The sequence below is a fragment of the Drosophila biarmipes genome, chromosome 3L, assembly GCF_025231255.1.
Source record: "Drosophila biarmipes strain raj3 chromosome 3L, RU_DBia_V1.1, whole genome shotgun sequence".
Taxonomy (NCBI): domain Eukaryota; kingdom Metazoa; phylum Arthropoda; class Insecta; order Diptera; family Drosophilidae; genus Drosophila; species Drosophila biarmipes.
In genome coordinates this window covers 7,486,857-7,513,201 of record NC_066613.1, presented here as the reverse complement: position 1 = coordinate 7,513,201, position 26,345 = coordinate 7,486,857, and the positions used below count along the sequence as shown (strand labels likewise).

Sequence of the window (26,345 nt, the reverse complement as noted above, 5' to 3'; positions counted from 1 at the left end):
CAAACTTCTGACTGAAATTATAATACCCTCTGCAAGGGTATTAAAATATATATGTTCGATTTCATCACAAAGCTAATAATTATTTGTTAATCTTTGTCTACAGGAAATTCTTTATGATCCTCATGGATTTGTGATTTTTTTTCTGCCGGATTCAAGGGTGAATCTGATAGCTGAGTGACAGTTGGACTCGAGATACGCTGGAAATGAAAGTTATAAAGCTGGGATTCACCGTCATCTTTCTGCTATGTCACTCAAATTTTGAATTTGAATTTTCGGACAGGTGGTTTTAACCAAGGAATTGTTCTATCATGGTTCATTAGTACCTAGTTCATTTAACGCAGCTAGCGATAGTTGGTATTTTTTGCCACCTCTCAAACGGTCATACTCCGTGGCGCGCTATCATATGGTGATTATGCACGTGTATCAGTTGAACCGTTTATGCGCTAATCGATTTCGTGATTTGTGTCGACCTAAGATCATTATATTAAATGCGTTCATTGTTTTTCTTGAAAAATAAATTGATTTTGCAAGGTTAAGTGTGCAAAATATATATAGCTAATAATTCGAAACACCACATGCAGTTTGGGGCGATGAGAGCTTGCGAGCCGCTGAACATCGCGTACTTGGGGCAATGAGAGCTTGCGAGCCGCTGAACATCGCGTACTTGCGCGCATGAACGCGTTAACATATGGCGCTTAGCGGGTGTTTCTCTTAACAGTTCGTTCTGCGATTTGAATGGGGCACTTGCATTGGAGCTTCGACCGCCGAACAGAACGTTATAAAACACTCGCCTTCCAGGAGCCATTGTCGGTGACTTAAATCGAAATTAATTGGTACGACGGGCTGCCGAGAAATCAAAGAGCGCGGAATCCGAAGCGGAATCATTGCCCCAACAAAAGTGTATTGTGTAACCTTTCAAGACGATGACAGTAGAGCCGCAGGAGCTGGCGCGGGGAAGGGCGGTGTGCCAATAAAGATCATATGATTGCACAGAGCGGAAAAAACCTGAGAACACAGCAAACATCGCCAGACACTTCGTTGCCCGTGGCCAGAAAGCAAAACAACATTACGAAAGTCGGAAGGACAGAGAACATTTCGCCTGGTATTCTCCATCTCCACCATGTACACTATCAACAAGGGACCCAGCAAAATAGTTGCTAAAACGCGCCGAGGTGAGTCCCGAATAGCAATAATAACAATGGTTAACAATGGTACAAAACCCTTTGAAGAGAGCTCTTTTCGCCCAGCTGTTATGTCACAACACACTCTTACTCGCTCTCTCGGCCGCCCCACTCTCCCGCTAGCTCGCTCCCGCTCTCTTTCCCTGTTAACTTTTGTTTTGCCGGCGTTTTCCACTGTAAATACATTTTTATAGCGTTTCTTCACCTAACTTTCCTCACAGGCCTGGCACAAAATTTTGAGAAGTTCGAAAGCATCAAGGAGAGCGGCCGGAAGAACGCCAGCTTCGACCTGAACAGTCCCGAGGAGCACAAAAAGTAAGAATCTTGGGTCTCGGCGGTGCTTATGCAAACAGACAGCACATGGTGAAAATGTGGAAAGCGGGCAAGGGAACGCAGGGGCCGGGCTCGAGACCCTCGTCTTATCGCTGACATTTTATCGCAAGAATCCGTGGCGACCTGGCACTGTGATGCTAATTGGTCCCAGGCAAACATTCCTAGTGTTCTCTCCCTAGGAGACCAGGGAACACGTGGGTCAGCCGGCGGTTATCGGCTCCGATTTAATTTAAATGCCCCGGAGGCATTGACTTTTCCTCGCCCGTTACGTCACGACTTCGGCGAAACTTCTCGTTCTTGACTGAAGGGGCTAAGGAAAACAACCAAACCTTGTCCATTGGTGGGATTTGTAAAGCCATATGAAAGTTTATCCAGATATATTATTTACTCTTAGGCATCTCCCTGCCCTGTGGAAAGAGCCAATCTAAGTAGCATGCTAAACCTAATTTCCCTCGAGCGTTACGTCACATAAAATATGTGTCGGATGAGCGGATCTTGGGGTCTATGCCATGGTATTAATACATTATTCATTTCTTGGCCTAGTACCAAATTCTTGCATGGAATATACGAAGTTAGGACTTACCCGAAAATGTCACATCCAAAGTAATAAACTACAAAATAGTTGTCAATCAATAGTTGAGTACTGTTAACTATCTCCCCCTTTAGATACCCTATCAGTTCTCATTACCAGCAATCTATAAATAGCACAGTTGCTTACTTATAATAATGAATAAAACACGAATAACTTTTAGCTGATAAAATGACATATCAAGTTTGTATCTCCCTCCCAATCTCCAATGCCAATCTGACATAAACTATCTCTTAATCTCTGCCCGCGTTTCAAATAGTGAAATATTTTAGTAGAACAAACTAAATTATAAGCAAAACAAGTAAACATTTGTCAACAGGGACGAAACCTGTCAACCCAAAACAAGGTTAATCAATTTGTAATTTATTTCCGCAAGTGTCAAACGCAAAGTAATGCACCGCCGACTCTTTCGAATTAAAATGCATTTAACGTTCCTCGAACTGAGTACCAAGTTGTCGAACCCAGATTCCCCCACCCTCGCCTCGCTTTCCTCGAGTGATTTATTTTCAAAGTCCACGTGTTTGAGGGGACCTGTGTGGCTTGCATGAGTGCGCTGTCGTTGAAACTCAGAGGCATTGTAACAAAATCTGATATCCCTTTGTACTCTTCTGAAAACAGCATACCGCGTCCGGTGTTCCAACAGAGCTTTGCTTCCAAACGGATAACGCCGACCAAACTGATCGAGGATGAGGTGATAACGCCGCAGCACGAGGAAATAATACGCTACATAAATGACTGTAAGTCTGGCCTCTGTGACTCCGCTTCTCTTACTCGAAAGATTGTGGATGTAAATACATTTTTGTTTCTTTATCAACACACTCAATTCATATTTTAACAGAAAATACTATTTTTGAATACTTTTATTTGTTCAATTCAAAATAAGTATAATGTATATTCATTGCACTTCAAGCTGCTTCTTAGAAGAACTTAAAAAAGTTCTATCATTTTAATTTTAAGCTGTCTATCGATTGTGATTTGAATTATCGTAAGTTTGTGAATACTAATAAAGTTATCCCCACCTTGACAGCGTGGAACATGCTAGTGGCACAGAACCCCTACGACGCAAGCTCATCCGCCAAACCCGCCGAGAAACCACTGGCGGATGCCAACAACAACAGCGCCGCCAGTCCAGTGGAGAGCATCATCGCCAACACGCCGGTGCCCGCGTCCTCGACAGCCACCGTCTGGGTTGAGCCGCCGAGTCCAGCGCTGCAGGACTTCAAGCCCTTCGACCTGGAGTCGTGGTGGGGCCGTCGCCTCTTCCAGAACATTACCAAGAGCCTCTAAGAAGGATCGACTGGACGAGAGAGAGAGCCTGCTCCTGGGAAATTCCTAATTAGCCAGTGCTTCCATTTGTACTTGCGCGTTCGACTGGACTTAGGCAAAATCACACTAGATAGATACATGTATCTGTAGACGAGACGAGGCGAGGCACTCGTGTAGTGTTCGGTTAGTGGCTAAGTGAATATCACTTGGGACGATAGTGGCTAGGAAGCCTCTGAAGCGGCAGGTCATGGATTAGTTTCTTCTTGTTTTACAAGTGTGTACATGAAGTAAATTAGGAGTCATCGCCGCTGGCCAATGTAAATATTACGATTTCTAGTTTGCTCTTAAGAATGTGTTATAGTGTTATAAGAATGGTATCATCTGGTTTGCTTGCCAGTTTTTAAAATCAACATCCTTGTGAATTGTAGCAAACCAAAGGTTCAAATTGACATCAAATTTAGCAATCTGTTTTGGTTTAACTCATTGTTGTAATTGCTTATTCATTCAACACAATTGCCTGTAAATAAAACCATTGGTTTTTATTATGTGAACTCTAGTTAAGACCTAGGAATATCCAAAGTAGAAATTGGTTGATCCGATTTCGCGCTAGTGGCATTGCATGTATTTAGTTTCTCACTCTAGATCGTTTTATGTTTAGCATAAATAAAAATTCAGCATGTTGCGAAGTCTTTTTGGTTTCAGTTGGGAGTATACCAAGTGTTGAGTTGGTTTTTGGTTTATGTTTTAAAATGAAAGGGAATAGAATAGTATCAAATTATCAGATGTTTCTGTAAATGCTTTTGCTTTCGTGGTTTGTCGTATGGGCATATGTCTTGTTGTGGACGTAAAATATTAGTATTACAATGCAACAGTCATATAGAAATAAACTTAAAATGTGGATAGGTAATTAAAGTAACGGTTCAGTTTCGGAATAAAGTCTGCTAGAAACTAAGATTTTTGTTCTATAAATTGTTACAAAAAAATGTATTAAAAAGATTGCCATTTTAGGCGTACAATTTAAGATAAAAAATATAGTTTCCGCTCTTTAATAATAATAATAAGGCTTTTAAATAAAAGTGCGAATATGTGTTTTATTCTTTTACACTTTCTATAAACATTGAGAATCACCTTTTTAAATATTTACTATGCGGAAGTTTTAAATGTTCAGCTTTTATATTTTCAAATTTCTTTCAAAAACGTTAAATTACAATTTGGTATTTTTCGATGCGCAGTTTGGTATATATACTGCTAATGATGTGGCCTCACTACCTGCGGTATATTATAACGGTAGAGGTTTGGTCAGTTCGGTATATATACCGCTAATGATGTGGCCTTACTGCCTGCGGTATATTATAAGGGTAGAGGTTTGGTCACTCTTCCAATACTGCCAAATATTTGTCCGAACTTCTTTTTTGTTAATTATTAAATAAATTCAAATGGCAAGCGACGATGAGGGAATTGCCGAGCTTGACTCCCGTCTGGAGGATGTGAGTCTGGAGGATATAGGCGCCCGGCACCGCCGCGAGCGCAAGGAACTGCAGGCAAAACTGCAGGCCATGAAGAAGAATGCCCCGAAAAACAATAAAAACAAGAGGAAAGAGTTCCTGGAGGAGATGGCCCGCTTAGAAGGAGAACTGGAGCAGCGCCACAAGGCGGAGGTGCAGGCGGCCGAAGCCAAGGATTTGACTGAGGAAACGGAAGAGAAGGCACCTGCGGAAAAGCAAGAAGTTCCAGTGTCAAATAAGGAGGAGATCGATGAAAAGGAAGAGGAGGACGAGCACCTGCCCTCCAATCAGCGGGTGTCCAAGGCCCAGAAGCGGCGGGATAAGAAGGCCAAGGAAGCCCGGGAACGAGAAGCTGAGATCAAAACTGAGCTCAAAAATGCTGCCAATCAGCCAACACCCAAACTAATTGAACTCCAGCAGATCACTGCGAAGCTATCCCAACGTCAACTATCCCTCCACAATATAGCCTCCGATGGCGATTGCTTGTATCAGTCCATCCGGCACCAACTCCAAGTAAATTCGCTTCCAGGTAATACCTGATAAATCTTTCTATAAGTCAGAAATCCTCACCCAACTTTCGTCTTGCAGGTCATAGTGTTCAGGAACTGCGTGAAGAGACAGCCAACTATGTGCGTGCCCACAAGGACTCGCTCATCTGCTACATGGTTCATCCCGAAACGGGAGACCTCCTTAACGACCAGCAGTTTGAAAAGTACTGCCATGATATAGCCAAAACGCACGCCTGGGGCGGCCACATCGAACTAAAAGCGATATCTTCGCTTCTTCGGGTTCCCATTGAAGTTATCCAAGCTGAGGGAGCACCCACGCTCCTTGGTCAAGAGGAATTCGGTGGGTCGCCGCTGGTCATCTGCTACCACCGCCACATTTACCAACTTGGAGCCCACTACAACTCCACAGTGCCAGTAGCCTGAAGAGGGAACCCAATGACACCCCAAACTCACTCGATTTTGTAACAGTTTTTGTTATTACACATTATGTTGACTTTATAAATACGTATGCATTTGGAAGATTTGAATTATTGTCAAAAATTGCAAGTATGTAGTAGTTATATACAGTAATAGTCAATATAATAACAATTCTAGGTTAGCTAGCAACTTAGTTAGCTGGATTTGTTCTAAGAAAATATTTCTTATATAGAAAAATAATTCGTCTAGCTCAAATTTTGTTTTTTTGTGGCGGTTTAGTGTAAATTCAAGCAATAATTTGATTATTCCTCGAGCCTAACTACATATTACTTGGTAATTTTGTTGCAACAACCCATTATTTGTCCATTTTTCTAGGTAAAGCGATCGATTTCAATTATTTGTCCTTGCTGTCCTTCGGCTTCTGTGCAGCTGGCTTGTTGGGGTAAATGGCGAACATGGAGAGTTGAATGCCGCCCAGGACCAGCAGCAAAAGATTCTGGAGCTGAAATTGAAGGTTTATCGGTTACTGATTGTCTTTTAGAACTTTAACTTACATTAACTTACCACCATCACAGTATTTTTGATGGAAATGGCGTACAACGTCCAGGAAGCGGCCACTAGGTTACCAGCTAAAATGATTGGGAATGGCATGCCCTCGGTGCTCTTCTTCTCAATGATTTTCGGCAGGTGCAGGAGTGGAGAGCCCACTAGCCAAACCAGGATGCCGGTGATCAGCATTCCGAGGCGGAACTCGATCTTGGCGGGGTCCTCGAAGTTGGCATATGCTGTGACGACCAACAGGAACACCGAGGAGTAGCCGACCTGCTTCCAGATATGGCTCCTGCTTCCGCTCGAGGCATAGTAGTAAAATCCGAAGAGGAAGACGAAGTTGATAACCAGACCAATTAAATTTGTGTTGATCATGGCAGCATCGTTCATGATGTTTGCCAGCTTCAAGCTGAGAACGGTCCTGGAAGAAAGAAAGTATTTTGTTAGGGTCAAGTTAAATTTCATGCCCATATGAAGATTCATAAAATCCGTAATAATATATAAGAAAAGGACATTCATATTTTATTAAATATTAACCCTGGGAACTAAAAGAAAAACACATTATAAAATAACTCAAAACGGATACCTATGTCGAGTTCCCATTCATTTGAAAATAGAACACGTTTTCATTGGGATCGTATTATTGATTCAAATTCCCTGACAGCGAACCAGTTTTGCGTCGAACAATTCTTTTCGAAAGTAAAGAAATGGAACAAGTTTTCACATTAAGTGCTCCCCTGACTAAAGAATGAATATGTTACTCTTGTAAAAACCCGTTCTCATTTATTAATTACCTTATCAGCCGTAATGCTGTCTAGATATAGATAGATAAACAGTAGTGATTTGCACAACTTGGTACACGTAGCCGTTGATAAGGAGTGGCACGCATGAAAACAAATAGTCATCGATACCATCGATCATTATCATAAACCCACTACAATGGTGAAATACATTCGTGTTGTTTGAAAGCAAACACAAACTGGCCGCTAAATTGCCCTTGACCTACACCTTGTGTGAAATAGAATTCATTTAGCATTCAACTGTTGCTTCCTCGCATGTCTGCGGGTCCTTACACTTGACACGGTCCAAGTTAACACCTGCCGGAAACCACCCCCGAAAGCCCATCAGTGATGGCAGAGGCACCCTTGCAGCCTGTCCGGAAATGAAAAGGGTACACTATTGTTTCCCATGTTATTTTATATTTTTAGCACCCTAAGCAAACAATGGAAACTTTACGTTTAAACGTATCTATAGGATCTCAATGAGATCTGTTTTTAAAAATAAAAACCATAAGTGTTGACCTTATGAAATGTATTTCACCTCTGATTAATACAAATAAGGCATAATATACTAATGAGCGGTGGAAAATTATTACAAACAACATTATCAAAAAGCCTGGAGAAAACTGACATTAACATTTTATTAATAGGTATAAAATATAATTTATACTCTTTTTTGATGTTTTGAGTGTTAGGCCGCCTCTTTAATGTCAATTTTGTGTTCCAAGCCTGTTATTAGAGATAATAGCAAGCAATAAAACAATACTCGCAGAAGATTATGCGGTACAACTACTCAGATTTACCCCCGCCGGAACCTGCCCATGGAATCTGACACCCCTTTATTCCTAGCACGTGGAGAGGCGAGTCGCCTATCTTTCGCCTGTCCCATAAACGATTAGCGGCTCTCCCACGCTGGGCAGATATACTACGCAATGCTACACCAGATCAGCATTCCTAATACGAAGCTCTAAAACTATACACTCCAGATAAGAACTACGTGTTTGGCGAGGCCTCGCGTCGATAAGCAGCCAAAGATTGCCCCGACGACAAGGTTAATCAGGTCCTGACTATTTCGAATTGTAACGGCCAGATGATCGAACGGATTCCCTTCCACCATCGAGTGATGTAACCGATTCCATTGTTTTTTGCTATCTTATTGAACCGAGTGCAAACCGATTTTCAGCGGCCTTGAGGAGACCGATTCTGTGGTGTCATGGCGACAGTTCAAAAATTTAATCAATTCCCACACAGATGCGCCGACTTCTGGTTTTCCCCCACTTTGGTGGCGCAAGCAGTGGAGCATCACGGAAGCACTTAATGCTACGCCGCCCGAGTGAATTGGGCACTTACAGCACCACTCCGCCGAGAAATGGACCCACGGGGTAGACGTCGCTGCTGCCCTTCTTGCGGATGTCGTTCATCAGCGCCACTCCGGACAGGAATTGCAGGGTGGTGATGGTGCCGGCTACCTTGGCGATTAGCTCGCTATAAGGCGCCAAAATATCTCCCAGTGCTTCCATGGTTTCTGCGGGTCGCAAGTGCCTTCCAAACGGGTTCTTCGGGGACGGGAGGGGCCGAGTGCCGCGAGAGTATAAACAAATGAACAACGAAAACAAAAACTAACGACCGACTGGCGGCTGCCGTAACAGCAAACGAACAAATACTGAGCTCCAACGGTGGGGCTGGCCACCTTTTATAATCGAAAATCCCCTAGAAATGGAGCCGTCGCACCGATTTTCCCCATCGTTATCGCTTGGCGGGGCTTATCGGATCCGAATTGTATTTCGAACTGGTGGGAAACGTTACAGCAGGGCAAGCAATCTATCTATTTGCTGGGTCATTTTGCCTGTTAGCTCATAAAACATAATTGTATGCCTGAATTAATGCTAACAAAAATATTGTTAATAATGTTCATCTCACATTTCTATACTCTTTTGAAGTATCTTTAGGTGCAAAAGGTTTTTAAATATCATATTCACCGACTTCTCCCCAACATTCCTTTTAAGAGGAATGAATCCAATCAATTCTTCTTACAAAAATCAATTTATTCAAACTTATCCAACTACAGTCGTAAACAATCGTGCCTAGACCTCCTCCTTCAGCACGTGCTTCTTTTTTTCGCTGACGAAAGGCACCTTGCCCTTCTTGGAGTGCTTGCGCACATTGGCCTCCTTGACCTGCTCCTTCTCCTTGACCGTGCGCATCTTTTTCTGTGCATTGAGCACGTGACGCGGCACCTGGCGATGGCGAGCGATTCGCTTGATCTGCGGATGAGCGGCGTACTTTTTCTTCAGGGCCTCCTGGTAATTGAAGTTGACCCGCTCTCGCGGACGAATGACACCCAGTTTTTCGGAAGCGTTTGACTTCCACATGCGCACGTTCATCTCATCGGAGCCGGAGAAGACGTATCGATTATCCAGCGACCAGGCCACACACACCACGTGCTGCATACGTTTGGTGTGGTAGATGTCCCGCGAGTGACTGTGGTGGGCATTGTAAAGCCGGATTGTCTTGTCGTAGCTGGCTGAGACGAATTCCTTGCCCGTTGGCGAGTAGTCCACGTCAGTAACGGCGGAAACGTGGTCAAAGTGCACCTTCAGGGGCGTTTGCAGCTTGCGGGTGTCAAAGGTGTAAAGGCTGAAAAAAATTGCGATTTTGACATAATTAATTTAAAAGGTCAAAAATTATAGGCAAATAGTTTACGTTTTTCTTTTATATTATTTAGTTACCTATTGCTTTTTAAACTTCTTTTTTTCCAAAAGCTTTCGTTTACTTACTTGCAATCCTCGTTGGCTACTGTGAAGTTGAAGGCCTCCATCGGATTCCAGGCCAGCTTGTTGCTCTTCATGGTGAGGACGACCTTTCTCAATGGCTGCGCCTCCCTTTGATCATAGAGGATAATGCTGCGATCGCTGGCACAGCAGGCCAGGAGGCTCGTTTCGACGGGATTGTAGGAAATGGTGTGCAGGGTATCGACGCCCCACTTCAGGGTCTTCAAGGGATCGTTGTGCTTCTCGTCCCAAATGGCGCACACCTCGCCGCAGGTGGCGAACTTGTTATCCTTGCGGTTGTGCGAGATGCCGTGAAGGCCAAATTTGCTCAGGATGGTGTTCACAGGCACCTCGTCCTCGCCCACTTCCGGGGCTTCTGCCTTCCACACCTTGATGGTTTTATCATCGCCCACGGTGAAGATGCGACCTCCATCCTGGGTGTAGGCAATGCCCCTGACAAAGCCGTCGTGGGCAACGAAATTCCGGAAACTGGTACGATTTGCCAAGTCCCAAATGCGCACTTCGCCGTCGTAGGCGCCGGTGGCCAAGCAGGAAAGTTGCTTGGGGTGCTTCCCAAAGCAAGAGACTCCATCGCGATGCCCGCTAAGGTTGCAGACAAAGGGCTTGGCAAATACTCGGTCCAGTTTGGTGGCGTTCAGGGCTCGCACATATTCCCTAGGACCCTCCAGAGGATGCAGCACCGGATCATAGTTCCGGGGCACTGAAAATGCACTACCAGTTAAACCCGCATCTTCCTGCCTATTTTCCACTCACTTTTGTGCTGCTGCAGCTTGGTTTCCCGGACATAGTTGTCCGGATTGCGACTGATCATCTTCACCTTCATCCTGACAGCATTTGTTCAACTTTTGTGCGCCGTAGAACAAAATATTTCAGTGAAATTGGAACATAAACAACATGTGCGTGTGCAGAGTTGCCACACAGAGCTGCCGCCAGCTGATTGTTACACTTTTTGCATGTGGTCACACTGTTCGAAAACCATTGGCGCAGCACTGAAATTCAAATTTTTAAAGGTATACGAAACAGGTCTATAAAAGTTTCATTTGAATGATTTTGGCTGTTAAGCTTATAAGATATAATAATTTACCTGTCTTATTCGCAAAAAAATCAATAGTGCCCCACAGCATTACACAATTTTATTTAAACCTTGCGCAGGAAGCTCATGTAGTTTCCGAGATCTGAGAGTTCATACGGACAGACGGACATGGCTAGATCGACTCGGTCCTGTAAGTATGTAAATTTTGAATAGGATAGTTATCCTAGTTATGTAAATTTTGAATAGGATAACTATCCTATTCAAAATTTACATACTTACAGGGTCGGAAACGCTTCCTTCTACGTGTTACATACTTTCCGACGAATCTATTATTAAATTGTGTCAAAGCTGAGTTCAAAATAAAATGTATTTTATATATTTTTGATTTTTAAAGTAAAAAACTTTTATTGCATGGTTTCTTTTTATGTTACCAGATAACAAACGATGCTGTTTTTGGATACGATTTTTCACATATATATAAAACTTCTCTTGCGCAGTTGAAATCATTTAATACATTGTAATTTGTGCTGCTTCGTCTGTCGCCCAACACGTCACAATGTTCATTTCCATTATTATTATTTGGCTCTCCCGGATACCAAATATTTAGTGTTAAGGGTTCACCGGTTGAACACCAATTATGCTTTCCTTGTTGAGCCAAGTCGCAACCTGAGGTCCAGTACACATTATCGATTCCATTCCTAAACAAATACTGGTTAACCAAATCCCACTCTTCAATGGTCTCAAAAGCTATTAAATGGGCGTCTATGCGACGGCAAGATTCCGATGCATCAAACCAATTTTTTTTCGTCTTGGTTTCAATATAGTAATATCCCCGGCCAATTTTAACGAAGGGGCCTGTTGCAACTTGCAAGTGGTCTGGTATTCCTAAAAATAAATTGACGATTTAGGACTTTTTTTGTATCTATGGTAACGTTATTACCATCTTCAACAAAAGGTATCACTTTATAAGCACCAGCGAGAGAAATAAGGGCGACGACGGCCCATAGTAAAGTGTGTGGAAAGAACATTTTGCGATTACTGATTTAGCACTAACGAAGTGAGCTCTTTTATACCCAACCCAAATGTTTTCCGAGTACGGAATTACTTAAGTACTAAAGAAGCTAAAGTACTTTGTCAATATTTTCATACTTTATTAAAAACGAAACGCCATAACGGAAATTTCCTCTCTTGAACTTCTTAGAATTTGAGGCAATCTAATAATCAGTTTTTTCTTGTTGACGGACAGTTCCGGTCAATAGAATTCATCCAATTCGAGTGAACAAAATATGATCATATTATCATTGAAATAAATGTTTTAATTTACTTAAGTTGAAGGTTGTTTTTGTTTAATTTTTAGAAATATAGTAAGTTTCTACTTAATAATGTTGATTATGGCTAATCTTTTTTGAGTTTATTAAAAACTTAGCAAATCCTTGTTGTGTATGGTTGCGAAAAGTGGAATCCAAAAGCATGTGTAAAAGATTCGGAACACTAAACAATTTATTTATTTACCGATCGGTTATTCACCTCAATACTGATAACAACCGAAAACGGCAGCAATGCAAACAAAAGTACCGCCATCGTAGGTGTAGCTCACATAATCGTCGGATAGCTCGTCCCAAATGGCACGTGCTCCGTAGAAGCACCCCGCTCCGGTCTGCTGGTAGAGCATTACGTTTACCACGTGCTTGAATCTCGGACAGGAGCCACGGCCCTTCATCTTAAGGTTTATTTCGTCGGCGACATCGCGGGTCCACTTCAGGGCTTCCGATTGGACATAGTTCTTGTTCCCCAGCTTCTCCCTGACCACTTGCGACATCATAAAGCGGATGTACGGCAGTGGGAACTTCTTGCCGAAGGCAGGTCCCATATTGTAAGAGTTATAGATGGTGACATCTGCCGCAGGCTGCACTTCGTTGCCGGGCTCGAGCTCGTCCTCGGACTCACTATGGGATAGTCCTTCGGATCGGCTGTCTCCGCTGATCGCGGATATTCGATGAGGCTCCTTACCCGTTGACAAGCTTCTTGGCCGCTGCGTCGACATTTTAAAGATAAATCAAGATTTGCTTCGCATTAAGGCAAGATATGAATTCGTTAGCTGAACCCAAATATAGGATTAGACAGAAAATTCTGGCCATCTGATTTTTGAAAAACATTAATTGGGTTTTTTCACGTATGCTTTACGAAGAATTATCTAGAAACCAACTCTGTTTTAAGATAACGTAAGTGAAAACAAGCAGAGAATATTCCTTGGAAATGGATAGAAATATTATTATAATAACATCTAAAAACGGAGTGAATTTGTGATATCTTATTAGTACATTTTAATAAAATAATGCAGAGTTATACAAATATTACGTTTTTTAGCAAGAGCTTATGTGTGCACGTTTGAACTAGCTTTATTTTAAAGCAAGGAAAATTATTGTCGAGAGCAATCCAATTCAGTTAAAATAATTAATATTTTTGTGGGCGTTAGAGGGGCAGTGGCTCCGGAATATAATTCTGAAAATGTTATATTATATTTTCCGAGAAGACACCGATAGCACGGACGATGGATATGGATCTTCTCTGGATAGAGAACCTGATCATTATTATATCTACTTTATGGGGTCGGAAACGCTTTCTTGAGCGTGTTGCATACTTTTTTCTTGATTACATTTCTAGTAAGAAAACCTTTAGATTGTAAACCATTGCTAAATATTTATAAAAATATGTTTTATCCTATTAGCTAAAGGTTAGGCGAAAAATCAAAAAGACAGGGTCGATTAGTTTTTATATTTGTGGAAACATATTTTTGTTTTTTTTTACACTTTTCATTAGCTACATGAAGAAATTTTCCTTTGGAAAAAGGTTTTCACAATCAACCTAACGCTAAGGATCAACTAAAAGTGAAGGTTCAACGAGTTGAATGCCTGTGACGATGTCGCCTTGGGGAATCCTGAACGTAGGTGGCACTACTGGCAGTGGAGGGGTCCATGGCCTTTGGGGTGAGGATATCAATGATCTGGTCGTCCTCCTCCTTTTCTTTTTGCATCTGTAGCTGCTGAATCTGGTGGACTTTTCGTAGGCAGCAGCAGTTCCTCAGGGCATCCATGAAGCACTCCAGATTCCTGTTAAAGTTCAGCAGGTTCTCCGGGGAAATGGGCGAGTGCTCCTGCTGACAACACTCGTCGATGGCCGCCTGCGCGTGGAAGATGCACTCGCTGGCCTGGTTGAGGGTGTTCTTCAGGTTGAAGATTTCCTGCTTTTTCTTCATCTGCATTTGGATATATCGAGCGCACAGCATCTCAAAGCGGCGCTGTTCGCCCCGATATTCATCGAAGAGCTGATCATACTTCGAGTGCAACTGCTCCGTTTCGCACTTCAATACCTTGAGTGCTTTGTCCTTCTTCGCCAACTGACGGCGACTCTGGCGATGGGAAACCGATAGCTCGTCGTAGCTGCAAGATACATCAAGATATATGAAATTATTTTCTTTAATCCAAAAGGTTAAAATGGTTCACAGAATTTGTGAAATATTTTCATCTCCCGACCAGGTCATTATATTTGCTATCCCCTAAACTCACCGCTGTTGCATGAGCAGGGGACTGATGGAATCGCGCAATTCACCAATGTAGTTCACATGGGATCCATTGGGTAACTTTTCCTCCGGGTCACTTTCGTCGGAACTGGAAGTATCGATTCCCCGGAGCAGCTGAACCAATCGCCCATTTCGTTTCTTCTCCGAATCCAGGGAAAACACCAGTTCCTGAACCCGTTCCGTCTGCCGATCAAGGGCCATTCGTAGCTTGAACTCTTGCTGCTGATCCTCGCGGATTGTGTGCTCCAGTTCGTTCACCAGTCGCAGGATCTGCTGGATGGTCTCTTGGTAGGGACTTTGGTTTTTACTTAGGTTTGCAGCAGTCGAGGCCAAACGATGGTCGTCGGGAGAGATGTCCTCTTCGTCCTCCGAGGGAATCAAGAGACTGGAGGCAGGATGCAAGGCGGAGGAGCTCGAAGTGGAACCGGAGCGCAGGATGGGATCGTCATAGGAAGGGGACAATGGGCGACCCAAGACCTTCTTCTTTGTGGCGGCCCCAAAGCCTAGACCGTTGCTCACACTTCTCAGGATGGAACTCAGGTTCATCCTTGGTCCTTTCCCAACTAGTGTGGCTGTCTTCGACGTCGTCTTTGTCTTGTCACCTGGCTCTGAAAATATTCAGGTGTGTGCAGCGCTGTGTGCTTGGGTTGTTTGTCAGTAATTGACTGCCTACTTGTGACTACACTAAAGAAAAAAAGACGTAAAAAACGTCAAGGCTAAAATAATTATGAAATAGTTAAATTGAGTACATTGCATAAGTATATTATATATTTTTTGAATTTTTTATAATATTTGTGTAATGTAATTTTTAAATAGTACCTTAATGTTATTGCAATTACCACATTTTAAACCTTAAATATAAGTCTATACTCAGATGTTGTTGTCCAACGTTTTCCTTTATATTCCAAAATATTGTCTGTTATTTTTTTGAGTATACACACGGCCATCCAAAAGTTGCTTCCTCCCAGGCTCACTTTCCATATGGTTTCACAAACTTTTTAAATTGGTTTCAGTTTTAACACCTTTGCCTTCAGTTTCCCCGGCACTCAATCAAAGTTGTCGTTCCTCCGCCTCAGATTTCGCTCCCTCGCATATGGTTTGAAGGCTTTCCCGACTTTCCCCAACACTCTTCCCAGGTTTCCTCTGGTGTTTGTTAGTCGTGCGTAAATTGCCATTAGCCAAAAAGGGTTTCCAAGACTTGATACACTTATTGCATTTTTATGGGCTAAAGTTTTGTTGTTTGTTCCCCGGCTTTTCTATTTTTCGCTGACACAGAGAGTTGCATGATTCCTTGATTAAGCTAGGGGTGAACAGTTTGTATTTTAAATTTGATTGTGGTAATTTCGCTGGTATCGATGTGCTTGGTTTTGTACCACACCTTAAACAAATATAAAACTAAAAGAGTTTGTTGTAAAGAAGTGGAAACGAAAATGCTTAGGAAGCTTTGAATTTATTTCCTTATCCATAATCTTATTTTTTAAAAAGTATAATTATTAAAAGACCTCCATTTTTTCCTAACAAAATACCAAATATCGAACGAGGCTTTTGGATACATTATTTTACATATGTAGAGCCTTAAAATTCGCTTGGCTGTCGTTTAAACCATTATAGGTGTACCTCAATGCGTCTGAATGTTCAATTCTACTGACATTTTTTGGTCCCCCAGGTCCACGTATATCTAAGGATATGCGTTCACCACTTGAAGACCAACCATGCTTTCCCCTTCTTCTCTTTTAAATTTTTAAACAGGTACTGATAATAGGTGGACTCAAATACGATGGGCAAGATTTGTGAGGGTTTCAATGTAGTAATAATTTTTCCCGGTTTTAATAAATAAAGAACATTTGTGAGTACTGATGGCTAAAAAAAAAATTGAGTTGAGTTCTATTATGATACTTTGAACTTTACTGCTTGTTAAGTGCTTCATGGTAAAAATTATTTTGCTATTAACAAGAAAGCAGGTCTGTAGTTTTCGTACAATAATTCTGAGCACAAAAAAGGAACCTAGTTCCTCCTTAAACTCTATACTAACTGTTTTAAAATATCAATGCACTGTTTTGTACTTGGTGAAGTTTCCTCTTCGTAGAACTTGTACAATCTCTCTGCGAGTATTGATATAGAAATATAAATCTTTTTTGTTGCTATGTGTTTTTACAAATTGGATTTTAAGGAAAACATTTAAAACATGTTTTCCTCATTATTTTACTCTTATAAAGTTTTGCTTGAATTACTTTAATGGTCTTAGAAGATTAACTCGACTGTTTCACTACTTAGTAATCTTTGATAGGAGTGTGTCTTATCTGTAGGGCCTGATAAGCGCTCTAGAGATACCGCTTATAAGATAGTTCATTATAAAGCTTTCATTAAACAACAACAGCACTAGATCCACAGATATTCTCACCGCTTTCGCCTGCAAACCAGAAATGTAAACATTTATCTTTTCTCTTTGGCTCGCCTCGTTCTCTTTTTATCTCTGACTGGCTCTCTGTTGCCCCCTGATTGTCTTTTGTAACAGCTGAGCCGTAGTTAGGAATTTTTCCTCAGTAAAGCTCCGTCTCCCTTGGCGGCTGGCCGCTTCCAAATATTTTTATAAAAAGTTTTGATAATAAGAATAATAAGTTTTAAGAATAAGAATAAGCAGTCGAATTTAAGTAAAAGCAGGGAGACAATGGCCCGCTTAGTCTCGGGAGTCCGTACACTATTCCGTCGATATCCGTTCGTGACCAATAGCGCCATCTATGGGAGTCTGTACGTGGGCGCCGAGTACTCCCAGCAATTCGTATCCAAGCGCTGGCTGGCCGTAAGTTATAGTATTTGCAAATAGTTATGCAGGGGATTTATCGAGGGTGCATCTGGCGATTTCTAACGAGATTTATGTGCCTTGTAGCCGGCGACCGAGCGCGAGGATATCGATTATGCAACAATAGGAAGATATGCTGTGATGGGCACCGCAGTGTATGCCCCAACTCTTTACTTTTGGTTCGTGCCCTCCACATAAATCTGTACATACCCACATATTTACTTTAATTTGTATGTAAAAGCAGATGAGGTCGAAATAGTAGCTCCGAATTGGTTTTTCCTTGATTGAGTTAATCTATTTTTATAGTCTTTTTTTAAGTTCGTTTCTAAAGTTTCAACTTCTTATCAATTTATAAAAATAATTTAATATTCCATTACAATAGCTTAAACAATATTATGAGTTTAGCTTCAAGGGTTACAGAAAGTCAATCGGAACTAGTTTCTTGACCACGGCTGTGTGTGCACACTCACATATCGGTGGACCAGTCAATTTACTCACACTTACATGCCCCCCATTTAACCATTCTTTTTATTTCCTCAATTTGCTTCGCCGTACGCCTGCTTTGTTGTTTTTGACTTTCATCAATTTGTTTACGATTCAGTAAAAGCTCCACGAGCACGTGTCGCAAAGTCAAGAGCATGTCTCCCGCCACTCACTTTCTCTTCACACTTTCTCTTTAGAAGCACCCACTGCCTCCAGAGCACAGAGCTTTTCCTCTTCAACTAAGAAGGGGGAAAGCTGTCGAGAAAAGCACGCTACGCACTGAGAGATTGAGACACATGTGCACGACCATAAAAATAAGATGCAATGTAAGTTGAGAATGATGAATGAAGGCTATCAGCCAAAAAGGATCACGATCCCCACACAAGCAAGAGAAAACATGAGGAACACAAGGATATACGAATACAAGATCACCGAAAAACACACACATGGCCACACGAAACACCAGGAAAACAATACTTACCTAGCACTAAAGCACCGAATACATTAATATATTAAACATAACCTTTAAACTAACAGACAAGTCACTCATAATTCTGCTCATTCTTGCCATCCTGCCTGATCTGCATTTGTTAAGAACTCAAGGATAAGCAAAAGCAGTACAGTAACCTTTTTAATCACTTTCTAAGGTACAAATGGTTAGATCGCGTTTTTCCCGGCAGCACCAAGGTCGTAATAGTTAAGAAGTTGGTACTGGATCAGTTTGTTCTAACGCCTTATCTACTGACCGTGTTTTATGCAGGTAAGTTTGTAAATCCTCGATGATATACGCATATTAAATGTATTTTAGGGAAACCCCTTAACATTTAAACTTATCAAATTAAAACCCATCTAAAGGATAAACTTAAAGATAAAGTTCCTTTGTGTCTTCCTAGGCATGTCCTTGATGGAGGGCTCCGAGGATACCTTCTTGGAACTGCGCGAGAAGTTCGTGCCGACTTTTATGCGCTCCTGTATTTTCTGGCTGCCCGCCCAGGCCTTGAACTTCTCCCTGGTGGCGCCCCGGTTCCGCGTTATCTATATGGGTGTTTGCGGTCTGATTTGGGTGAATATTCTCTGCTGGACCAAGAGGCAGAGTCTCCCAGTGGCTGTCAAGGCAAACGCAACTGAAAGCACGAAACCTTTAGCTTCCATAAGGAATTCCGAAACATGAGATTTGAACACCATGGTGTGTACTGTACTATATTCTATATAGTTCTAGATAGATCCTGACAAATAAAGGCAGTATGAAAAGGGCGACTGGATGGTTGTTTTGGGGTTACGTGTTTATTCAACCTGGTTGCGAGGCGTCGGCATACAGTGCGTATGATTGATGTCCTCATAAACGGAAACTCATCAATTACTACTCTATTTTACCCTCTATTCATCTCTATTTGTGTGTGTGTCTGCTGTTTATCAGCGTGTGTAAACGTGTTTAATTGTGTGCGTGTGTGCGTAAATGTTTCCATCGATATTTGCTGTGCACAAACAACAACAGTGGAATCCATCTTAGATTCAGACATCCTAGTTCGACAAAGTGGCAACTACTGCGAATAGGTAGGGAAGCGGTGGCCAGGCCGTAAAAATGGCTTAATGTATTGGGTCTGTGGATGTATTATCCAGTTTTGGGCGGGGTTTAATGGAGTTAGGGGAGTGAGATATGATCCAAGGGATGGCATAAGATGCCGCGGAAATGTTTGCTTAAACCTACCTTCAAATATTTGACTTTAAGCCTACTTCGAAAGCAATTATGACGAATGTATAAAAATATTTAAATATTAGTACCATATAAATATTATTTAATTAACAGTGGTATTTACTCTATTTATTTGGATTTTATTTGGGTAACTATTTAAAGATAAAAATGTATCTTAAAAACTTGTTTTCTCTGGATTATATAAGCTTAAAGCTACAATAGCGTATTGGATCGTCAAGCTGCTTAGAACTTTCATACTTTGCGACTGGCTTACATTATGTTTATTTTATTTCATAATTTATCCTGGACATCGCTCCCTAATTTATGCCGCATGTTTTGCCGGCTTTCCACGGCTAAATGCATTGTAATTCCCTCATCGCATTAGGTTTTTGTCTAATTATTGCTCATCTCTAGCATCTCGGCCGCGTGATGCCCCCTGACCTCCCCGAGCACCATGCTAAACTAATTAGACGTGGCGTGTTTTTGGCTGCCTCCCCACAGCCCCATCACCCCAATATCCGCCCAACGTTAATGCGTTGAATGTGTGCGTCTGTTTAACTTATTGCTGTCTATTTAAATTGCAATTTGTCAATATGCGTGTGTGGGGCCCTACCACAGCCCATCTGGAAGCCACCTCCTTTATTCCCGCACAGCATCCCTGTTTTTCTCCTTTTACACTGAGATAAGCTAGGCTAGGCTTGAATCTAAACTTTCAATATTAAAGAAATATTAACATTTTTTAGCAGAGTGTTATGCTTCTTTTATAAAATGGTACATGTATATAATACTAAATCCTTATTGAAATAAAATAATAATAATATGAAAATATTAAAAAAACACTAAATGTAGTTCTAATTAGAAAAAATATATAATTTTAATATCCTTTGTTAGTTAAAGATTTTAAACTAAAAATGCTAGGAGTATAAAAATGATTTTGAGTTGAATAACATAAAGATAAAGCCTATAATTTGTGTCGGTGTAGGCAGTAGTACAATTAAAGTTCTTGTACAGTCATTAACAGCACATAATGTTGGGCCAGCCGTGTCCAGACTGAACTTGCTAAACTTGGCAGACATCGTGGATCCTCCCCCTGCGTCCGCTTCCTTTGGGCCCTCGGCAGGACCTTTTCCCCACTCTTTTGACTTTGACGTCGACGTCTTCACTGGATTCTCTAGGTTGCTGCTGGTTCCTGGTTCATTTTTTGTACTGCTTTTTTATTTACATCCGCTTGTTTGTTCAAAGCGGAAAATTAATTCCATCTTGGCTTGTTTCCGTTTATCTTGAAAAAGTATTTCGTCGTCTTTTCGCTTTACGCCGTAGTCCACCACGCCCCTTCATCGCCGTCCCACTTTGTTTTACTTTTATTTTTCGACAGCCTGCTGACCAGCTGAAAACTGCTTTTCCTACTGTAAATTTTAGTGTGGAGCTGGGGCCAGGGACTATTTACTTCATCTACTGGTCCGGGGCATATTTTTTTGGGCGCTATGTTGGTGCTGTTTGATATTAAGGGTATCTGCGGATGGCTAAGGGACTGAAGACGGTCTTTATAAAATATATTTTTTATATATATAAATCAGAAATAACAAACAATACAAAATATTTTATTACATTTTTTTATAATAGTTTACAAAGGGAAATACTTATTATTTTAAAAACAATATAATAAGCGTAAATTGCTAACATTTATTTTTCTGTACCTTATAGCTATGCTATGATAATTTTGTTTCCAAATTCGTTTCAAAATTCTTTAGTTATAATTAATGTATTTTTTCAGACCTTTATAAAGACACATATTTTAAGCATAACCGCGCTTGACCGCGTCCCTTTCTATATAATCTTCAATCTTTACTATAATATTCCAGTTAGGGAATTTAATTTCCACTTCTAATGCCCTTTCGTGTTTGGCTTTCCACTCTTGTTTTGTTTTGCTTTCACTGTTTGCCTTGGCCGGGTGATGGGTGATGGGTGGTGGGGGTGGTAGGTGGTCTTGGGGTCCTTGGCCCCGCCCACTTCCTGTCGCCCAGTCATCGTGGCGTGAAACTAGCGCGTCGCCCACCACACGTACATTAAATTAAAAATTAATTTACAAAAATAAACAGAGTTATGCCAGAGGAAGCATCTCCCGAGCGATACCGACCATAAGAAGCTAATACTAATGCTGCTTCATTTCATTCAATTACCGGAAGCAGTCCGTCCGTCCGTTCCGCCGTCCGTCTGGCGGAGCGGAGCGGAACGGAATGTAACGGAACCGCCGGTCTCCGCCGGACTCCGCCGCTCCTCGGGAATTTTCGTGTTTGTCTTGGCCACGCGGCAGGAAGTTGGCTGGCTATCGGGGTATCTGGGTAGCTGGGTAGCTGGGTAGCATCCATCCTCTTTCAAGGACTTGTCGTAATTACCGCACAAGACAAATAGAAAATGGCGTAAAAACGAGAAATTAATCAACGATTGGCGCCCGGCCCTTCGCCACTCGATATAGGTATATATAGTACATTCGAGATCCATCCATCCATCCACTCTGATTGCGATTCGAAGTGAAGCGCTTGGCAAATATGACAGCGCGCATCATCGCTAAACTACTGCCGAGCGGAGATGAAAGCGTGACTTTCACGGCAATGAAACCGGGCTTAATTTAATTAAATTAATAGGACTGTAATCCTGATTGGGAAAAAGTAGTGCAGCCCTACCCATTTTCCACTTACTATGTGTTAAAGAGAGAGCAAGATGGTAACTGATATGGTGGTTATGATGGTTAATATGTTATGAAAATCATATATAAAATATAAAATGTGTCTGGGGTATGTTTTATTTTTCTAGTATTCCCTTACAAGTTTTTCATAAAATCACGAGTTATGATTTCATCAAATGATGATAAATTATAAGGTTTTAATTATTGCGTTTTCTGTTAAATTATTTTAATGTATATACTTGTTTCTATATATTTATATTAAAAGCAAAAATTTGTTTTGCCTTTCATATTTTTTTTTTTTTTCATCAACATTTTCAAAGAGGAGTTAATTTACACTTGAAAGGGTTAATTAGTATTAGACTTTCATTTGGAATGCTGTGATTTCCGGAGCCGAGGGCTCCTTCCAGTTTGCCCAGATTGATGATGGTCCAGCACGATGGCTCTCCCATGCGAAGCGGCATTATAATTTTAAACTGCTTCTTTTGGGCAGCTACCCACCACCCCTTTTCCACCGCTTGTCCTACGTCCCTGCCCTTCCCAGCCCCCTTTTCGACCGAGGGACATCCTGGTGCGGCACATTTGTTCGCCGGCATGTGAAAATTGATTGCTGTTGTTCATAGCTGCGGGATATGGCCAAAGTTTTTAAGTTCCCATTGCCTGTCCCCCGGTTCTGGAGAGCCCCAGACCCAACGCCACGCCCACTTATTTCCCAGCCCGGCTTTCCGCTTTCGGTTGTTGTTTGGGCGCTGAAAAGCTGAAAACAATGCGAATTTTCCTCGCGGGTCTGCCGTCGCCTTGGACCGAGTTTTCTCCTCCTTCTGGGCCTTTTTTCCTGCTCGTTGTATTATTAAGAAAGTTTTATATTTTTTTGTCGGTTTGGGGTTGGAGTATATTTACATTTGGCAGTTGGCTGCGTTAAGCGGCTTGCGTTGCTAGGGAAATTCTGGGAAAGCAGGGGAGACGGGCGGGAAAATATCTCGGACGAGCGATGGTCAGAAATTCTGTTGGTGCTGGTGCTGAAATTTTTAATACTCGGTTACCTTGTCGTGCAGACAATTTGATGCCAATGGGAATATGAGTTTTCCCTCTACATCTCCCTTGCTTTTTTTGTTTTTCGGCTGTAGTGCTATAAAAACCTATATATATTTATATGTATGGAGCGGAGTGCCAGCCGGGCTCGTGTAGCTTTATAATTAAAGAAAGACGAGGCGAAAACAAAGATATAATAGCCAAATAAGAGCTTGGCAACCGTCGGCAGGAGATTTCACAATAGAGAGCCTGTTGATATGGCTCACCTTAAAACTATTCGGGGGTCAAGGCCCCTCAATGAAAGACGAGAAAAAATCTTTATAGTTGGGAAAATGTTTTAAAGCATTCAGAACTGCAGATAATATTTATGTATATGTAAACAAAAATTAAAAAAAAAAATGTTTGAAATTGGTAAAACACTAATACGAAAGAGAGAAATATTATTATTTCTTTCAAATTCAAAATGTTTATATTTATAATGATAATATTGATTTTAAACAGTCAAAATGATTAATTTAACATGATGATATTGACCAAACTATATTTTTGAATCAAAAATATTTTTATTTCGTCTTATCATCACGAACTAAATATTACTATATAATATTTATAATTTTGAGTAATTCTGAGGAATACTTAGGGACAAATATTCTTAATTTCATATTAACATTTTTGGATGAGCTTTTCCTTTAGGTCAGTTCTCATTTTTTGTTGGCATTCAAAAAGCAAATTACATTACACTAATTGCCAAAGAAGTGCCAACATTCAATTATACCGCTAAAGCGCCCGCATCCTTAGCTGAATATTAAAACCGGCAAATTGAAATTGCAATTATGCATTATCTACATCCATTCGATAAATTAAGCCCGATAGCCCCGACAAAAAGGCTAACCCATTAACCCAGTCGGCGAGCAAGGTCAGCTAAGCAATTAAAAGCGAGAACGGGCTGTGCATAAATGTTACAAAAATAACGCACACATTGTGGTTTTTAATGGCAGCCTCCCAGCCGCCCCCTCAGTTTGACCCCAGAAAAGCCATAACTTTTATGGCACGCACGCAGTTTTATTCCCGTCGATCTGCAGCCCGAAATGCCATCAAATGCCTCAACTGCCAGCCGAACACCTGCCGGCAGAGTCAACCATGTAAGCATCCGTGTTTAAAAAAATAATAATAAAAAAGGTCGAGGTTTGTCCCGTGTTTGACTTCTGCCTTTATCTGCATGCAAACGCATAATCAAGCGTGAGGAGCAGACATCCCGTCCCGGCCAAAAATCCAGTCCCGGCACGCAGATATATGTGTGCCGTATGCCTCGACCGGGGAGTACGCAGCCCATTCCCGACGTGCCGCATCCTTATCCTGCTTACATTTAATTTCACCTTCAACCACCGATTCCGGACCGCCAAGACGTCGCGTCGCCTGCCAAGCAACCAGCTATCCGAGCCAGCAGCCCTCCTGCTCTTCCGCCGCTTTATAGGGTTCCCTTCTTGTCGGGTGGCACACACTCTAAAACCGGGTTTTATTCGCTTTTCAGGAAACTTGAATCAAGAAAGGGTCATTTTACAAGTGTTTCGTGTTTTTATCGGAAATCGAGTTAAACACTTTTTTGAATAATTTCTCTGTTTTTAAATTTATTTTGTTATATATTTATATTTAAATGTGATCTTTTTATTTAATTAGATATCTGTTCAGAAAATAAAACAAATAAAATAAATAAAAAGAGTAAAGCTGGGTATTTTATAAAACACTGATTATCTTTAGCTATTTAATTCCCACATTAAATATGTTGTTTGTTGGTTTTTTTTATTCAAACTATTATTTATAATAAAATATAACATAATATTTATTGATAAAAGAATACAAAATTGTACATAAATACAATGTTTGTATAGCTTATTAAACACATAAATTAAAGTCCAACAAGATCTAGAAATAAAAGTAGCTTAAAAGAAATAAATGTATCTTTTCTTTCTTGAAAAATCGTAATTTGAATGTAAATTTACCTTGTAAGATTTATTGAGACAGTTCTTTTCTTAAAAGTAATTTCAACTATTCTTTCTCTACTTTACAATATATGAAAAACACGAGTAAATAATAAAAACTGCTGCATTTATTTGGGATTTATGAGGCCACAGGGCCAGCGAGGATATTTAAAATGTCGGCCATCGCAGATAGCACTTCGCTTATGTCCTTTTTTATTTGGGGTCCTTGTTGTCGTCTGTGCATTTGACAGGAAAAATTAGTTGGCTACGAAAACTTTTGGCCTCGCCGTCGCACATATACAAACGTGACTCCCTGAGCTGCGGGTGAGTGTGTGCTCTATCACATCCTTCGTCCTTTTCGTCCTGGCAGTTGTAAAATTTCTGGTAACGAAAAACCATAAACAGGTGTTGTTTGTTGTTGACGCTGCATGTGGCCTGCCGCACAATCTGTTCCGTTCCGTTCGCATGTCTGTCCTCTACATAATCCGCTCGCCAAGGCTGATCCTGTTTGGTCCTGCCAAGGAGCCCCCCCCTCGACTGCGCTACACAACTATTTCGGGCACTGAAAGTTATTAAACTTAATGCAGTTTAATTGACCTTTCGGGGCCCAAAAGTTTTGCACCGTCTGCTGTTGGCGTTTTAGTGCGAAATGGGCAAATGGGCAAAGACGATGGAAATGGCAGTGGCAGTGGCAATGGCACGGCAGTGGCAAGCGGCGAAGGACAAACACTTCTTCGCATTATTACTTTTAATTACGGCTTAAACCTATTGACTGGAAATTTTAATATGTTATTTATTTACAATTAACGCCCCAGCAAATGCTTTCGTGTACAACTGGGCGTATGATTTATGGCATTCTCGGCCCGCACAGCAATTGTAACTATTGTGAATGCAATTTCCTTTTGTTTGTGATTATACATCTATAAGTACATACGTGTATATAAGGCCGTGCGTGTAACAGTTGCCTCTCGTAAATTACAGGTTTAAGGATTGCGGACGGAGGGCCGGCGGCGGGTGTCACTTTTAAAACCCGAAATCTTCGGTCGAAGGGGTTTTGGGGTTGGATTGTAACCGAAATGAAAATGAAATTATTTATGATGCTCATTTGATGCGACAGCTTTGGGCCAACACGGCCTGATATG

General features: G+C 41.3%; 8 protein-coding genes across 9 annotated transcripts; 3 read left to right on the top strand and 5 right to left on the bottom strand.

The window, feature by feature from the left end:
- The first annotated feature begins 731 nt into the window (after positions 1–731).
- On the top strand, positions 732–4,055 carry LOC108030683 (MAPK regulated corepressor interacting protein 2). Its single transcript, XM_017103716.3, has 4 exons — positions 732–1,172; positions 1,403–1,496; positions 2,722–2,840; positions 3,131–4,055. Exons 1-4 carry the CDS (start codon positions 1,121–1,123, stop codon positions 3,388–3,390), a joined length of 525 nt encoding a protein of 174 aa, XP_016959205.2. The 5' UTR covers positions 732–1,120; the 3' UTR covers positions 3,391–4,055.
- A 662-nt stretch (positions 4,056–4,717) lies between these two features.
- LOC108030667 (deubiquitinase OTUD6B) lies at positions 4,718–6,055 on the top strand. The gene is made up of 2 exons (XM_017103694.3): positions 4,718–5,403; positions 5,463–6,055. Exons 1-2 carry the CDS (start codon positions 4,806–4,808, stop codon positions 5,804–5,806), a joined length of 942 nt encoding a protein of 313 aa, XP_016959183.2. The 5' UTR covers positions 4,718–4,805; the 3' UTR covers positions 5,807–6,055.
- Positions 5,837–8,801, bottom strand: LOC108030668 (sugar transporter SWEET1). The gene is made up of 3 exons (XM_017103695.3): positions 8,479–8,801; positions 6,365–6,770; positions 5,837–6,302 (listed from the first exon to the last, which is right to left on the bottom strand). Exons 1-3 carry the CDS (start codon positions 8,646–8,648, stop codon positions 6,195–6,197), a joined length of 684 nt encoding a protein of 227 aa, XP_016959184.2. The 5' UTR covers positions 8,649–8,801; the 3' UTR covers positions 5,837–6,194.
- Positions 8,802–9,152: 351 nt separating this feature from the next.
- On the bottom strand, positions 9,153–10,840 carry LOC108030709 (DDB1- and CUL4-associated factor 13). The gene is made up of 3 exons (XM_017103750.2): positions 10,674–10,840; positions 9,906–10,620; positions 9,153–9,765 (listed from the first exon to the last, which is right to left on the bottom strand). Exons 1-3 carry the CDS (start codon positions 10,741–10,743, stop codon positions 9,213–9,215), a joined length of 1,338 nt encoding a protein of 445 aa, XP_016959239.2. The 5' UTR covers positions 10,744–10,840; the 3' UTR covers positions 9,153–9,212.
- Positions 10,841–11,331: 491 nt separating this feature from the next.
- Positions 11,332–11,981, bottom strand: LOC108030510 (C-type lectin 37Da-like). Its single transcript, XM_050885989.1, has 2 exons — positions 11,894–11,981; positions 11,332–11,838 (listed from the first exon to the last, which is right to left on the bottom strand). The coding sequence occupies exons 1-2, from the start codon at positions 11,979–11,981 to the stop codon at positions 11,381–11,383; spliced, it is 546 nt and encodes a 181-aa protein (XP_050741946.1). The 3' UTR covers positions 11,332–11,380.
- Positions 11,982–12,428: 447 nt separating this feature from the next.
- On the bottom strand, positions 12,429–13,083 carry LOC108030535 (dynein light chain Tctex-type protein 2B). Its single transcript, XM_017103428.3, has one exon. The coding sequence runs from the start codon at positions 12,995–12,997 to the stop codon at positions 12,482–12,484; it is 516 nt and encodes a 171-aa protein (XP_016958917.3). The 5' UTR covers positions 12,998–13,083; the 3' UTR covers positions 12,429–12,481.
- A 624-nt stretch (positions 13,084–13,707) lies between these two features.
- On the bottom strand, positions 13,708–15,196 carry LOC108030527 (uncharacterized). The gene is made up of 2 exons (XM_017103417.3): positions 14,520–15,196; positions 13,708–14,393 (listed from the first exon to the last, which is right to left on the bottom strand). Exons 1-2 carry the CDS (start codon positions 15,077–15,079, stop codon positions 13,850–13,852), a joined length of 1,104 nt encoding a protein of 367 aa, XP_016958906.2. The 5' UTR covers positions 15,080–15,196; the 3' UTR covers positions 13,708–13,849.
- A 1,902-nt stretch (positions 15,197–17,098) lies between these two features.
- LOC108030522 (mpv17-like protein) lies at positions 17,099–19,070 on the top strand. 2 transcript variants are annotated; one of them, XM_017103409.3, is made up of 4 exons: positions 17,099–17,333; positions 17,421–17,512; positions 18,464–18,576; positions 18,710–19,070. In XM_017103409.3, the coding sequence occupies exons 1-4, from the start codon at positions 17,202–17,204 to the stop codon at positions 18,985–18,987; spliced, it is 615 nt and encodes a 204-aa protein (XP_016958898.2). In that variant the 5' UTR covers positions 17,099–17,201; the 3' UTR covers positions 18,988–19,070. The 2 variants fall into 2 exon arrangements, with proteins under 2 accessions (XP_016958898.2, XP_016958899.2); XM_017103410.3 differs by lacking the exon at positions 17,099–17,333 and adding an exon at positions 18,014–18,142.
- The last annotated feature ends 7,275 nt before the right edge of the window (positions 19,071–26,345 follow it).

What these genes read in the sequence shown, in the direction of transcription:
- LOC108030668 (XM_017103695.3), bottom strand. Translation starts at nt 8,648, where the DNA reads ATGGAAGCACTGGGAGATATTTTGGCGCCTTATAGCGAGCTAATCGCC. An exon ending in TTTCTCGGCGGAGTGGTGCT is followed by an intron (nt 6,771 to 8,478) that starts GTAAGTGCCCAA and finishes TCTTTCTTCCAG; the next exon opens with GACCGTTCTCAGCTTGAAGC. An exon ending in TCAAAAATACTGTGATGGTG is followed by an intron (nt 6,303 to 6,364) that starts GTAAGTTAATGT and finishes CTTCAATTTCAG; the next exon opens with CTCCAGAATCTTTTGCTGCT.
- LOC108030667 (XM_017103694.3), top strand. Translation starts at nt 4,806, where the DNA reads ATGGCAAGCGACGATGAGGGAATTGCCGAGCTTGACTCCCGTCTGGAG. An exon ending in CCAAGTAAATTCGCTTCCAG is followed by an intron (nt 5,404 to 5,462) that starts GTAATACCTGAT and finishes TTCGTCTTGCAG; the next exon opens with GTCATAGTGTTCAGGAACTG.
- LOC108030709 (XM_017103750.2), bottom strand. Translation starts at nt 10,743, where the DNA reads ATGAAGGTGAAGATGATCAGTCGCAATCCGGACAACTATGTCCGGGAA. An exon ending in CAAGCTGCAGCAGCACAAAA is followed by an intron (nt 10,621 to 10,673) that starts GTGAGTGGAAAA and finishes GTGCATTTTCAG; the next exon opens with TGCCCCGGAACTATGATCCG. An exon ending in GTAGCCAACGAGGATTGCAA is followed by an intron (nt 9,766 to 9,905) that starts GTAAGTAAACGA and finishes AATTTTTTTCAG; the next exon opens with CCTTTACACCTTTGACACCC.
- LOC108030683 (XM_017103716.3), top strand. Translation starts at nt 1,121, where the DNA reads ATGTACACTATCAACAAGGGACCCAGCAAAATAGTTGCTAAAACGCGC. An exon ending in AGTTGCTAAAACGCGCCGAG is followed by an intron (nt 1,173 to 1,402) that starts GTGAGTCCCGAA and finishes CTTTCCTCACAG; the next exon opens with GCCTGGCACAAAATTTTGAG. An exon ending in AATACGCTACATAAATGACT is followed by an intron (nt 2,841 to 3,130) that starts GTAAGTCTGGCC and finishes CCACCTTGACAG; the next exon opens with CGTGGAACATGCTAGTGGCA.
- LOC108030522 (XM_017103409.3), top strand. Translation starts at nt 17,202, where the DNA reads ATGGCCCGCTTAGTCTCGGGAGTCCGTACACTATTCCGTCGATATCCG. An exon ending in TATCCAAGCGCTGGCTGGCC is followed by an intron (nt 17,334 to 17,420) that starts GTAAGTTATAGT and finishes TGTGCCTTGTAG; the next exon opens with CCGGCGACCGAGCGCGAGGA. An exon ending in GCCCCAACTCTTTACTTTTG is followed by an intron (nt 17,513 to 18,463) that starts GTTCGTGCCCTC and finishes TCACTTTCTAAG; the next exon opens with GTACAAATGGTTAGATCGCG.
- LOC108030510 (XM_050885989.1), bottom strand. Translation starts at nt 11,981, where the DNA reads ATGTTCTTTCCACACACTTTACTATGGGCCGTCGTCGCCCTTATTTCT. An exon ending in GATACCTTTTGTTGAAGATG is followed by an intron (nt 11,839 to 11,893) that starts GTAATAACGTTA and finishes ATTTATTTTTAG; the next exon opens with GAATACCAGACCACTTGCAA.
- LOC108030535 (XM_017103428.3), bottom strand. Translation starts at nt 12,997, where the DNA reads ATGTCGACGCAGCGGCCAAGAAGCTTGTCAACGGGTAAGGAGCCTCAT.
- LOC108030527 (XM_017103417.3), bottom strand. Translation starts at nt 15,079, where the DNA reads ATGAACCTGAGTTCCATCCTGAGAAGTGTGAGCAACGGTCTAGGCTTT. An exon ending in CCCCTGCTCATGCAACAGCG is followed by an intron (nt 14,394 to 14,519) that starts GTGAGTTTAGGG and finishes TGTATCTTGCAG; the next exon opens with CTACGACGAGCTATCGGTTT.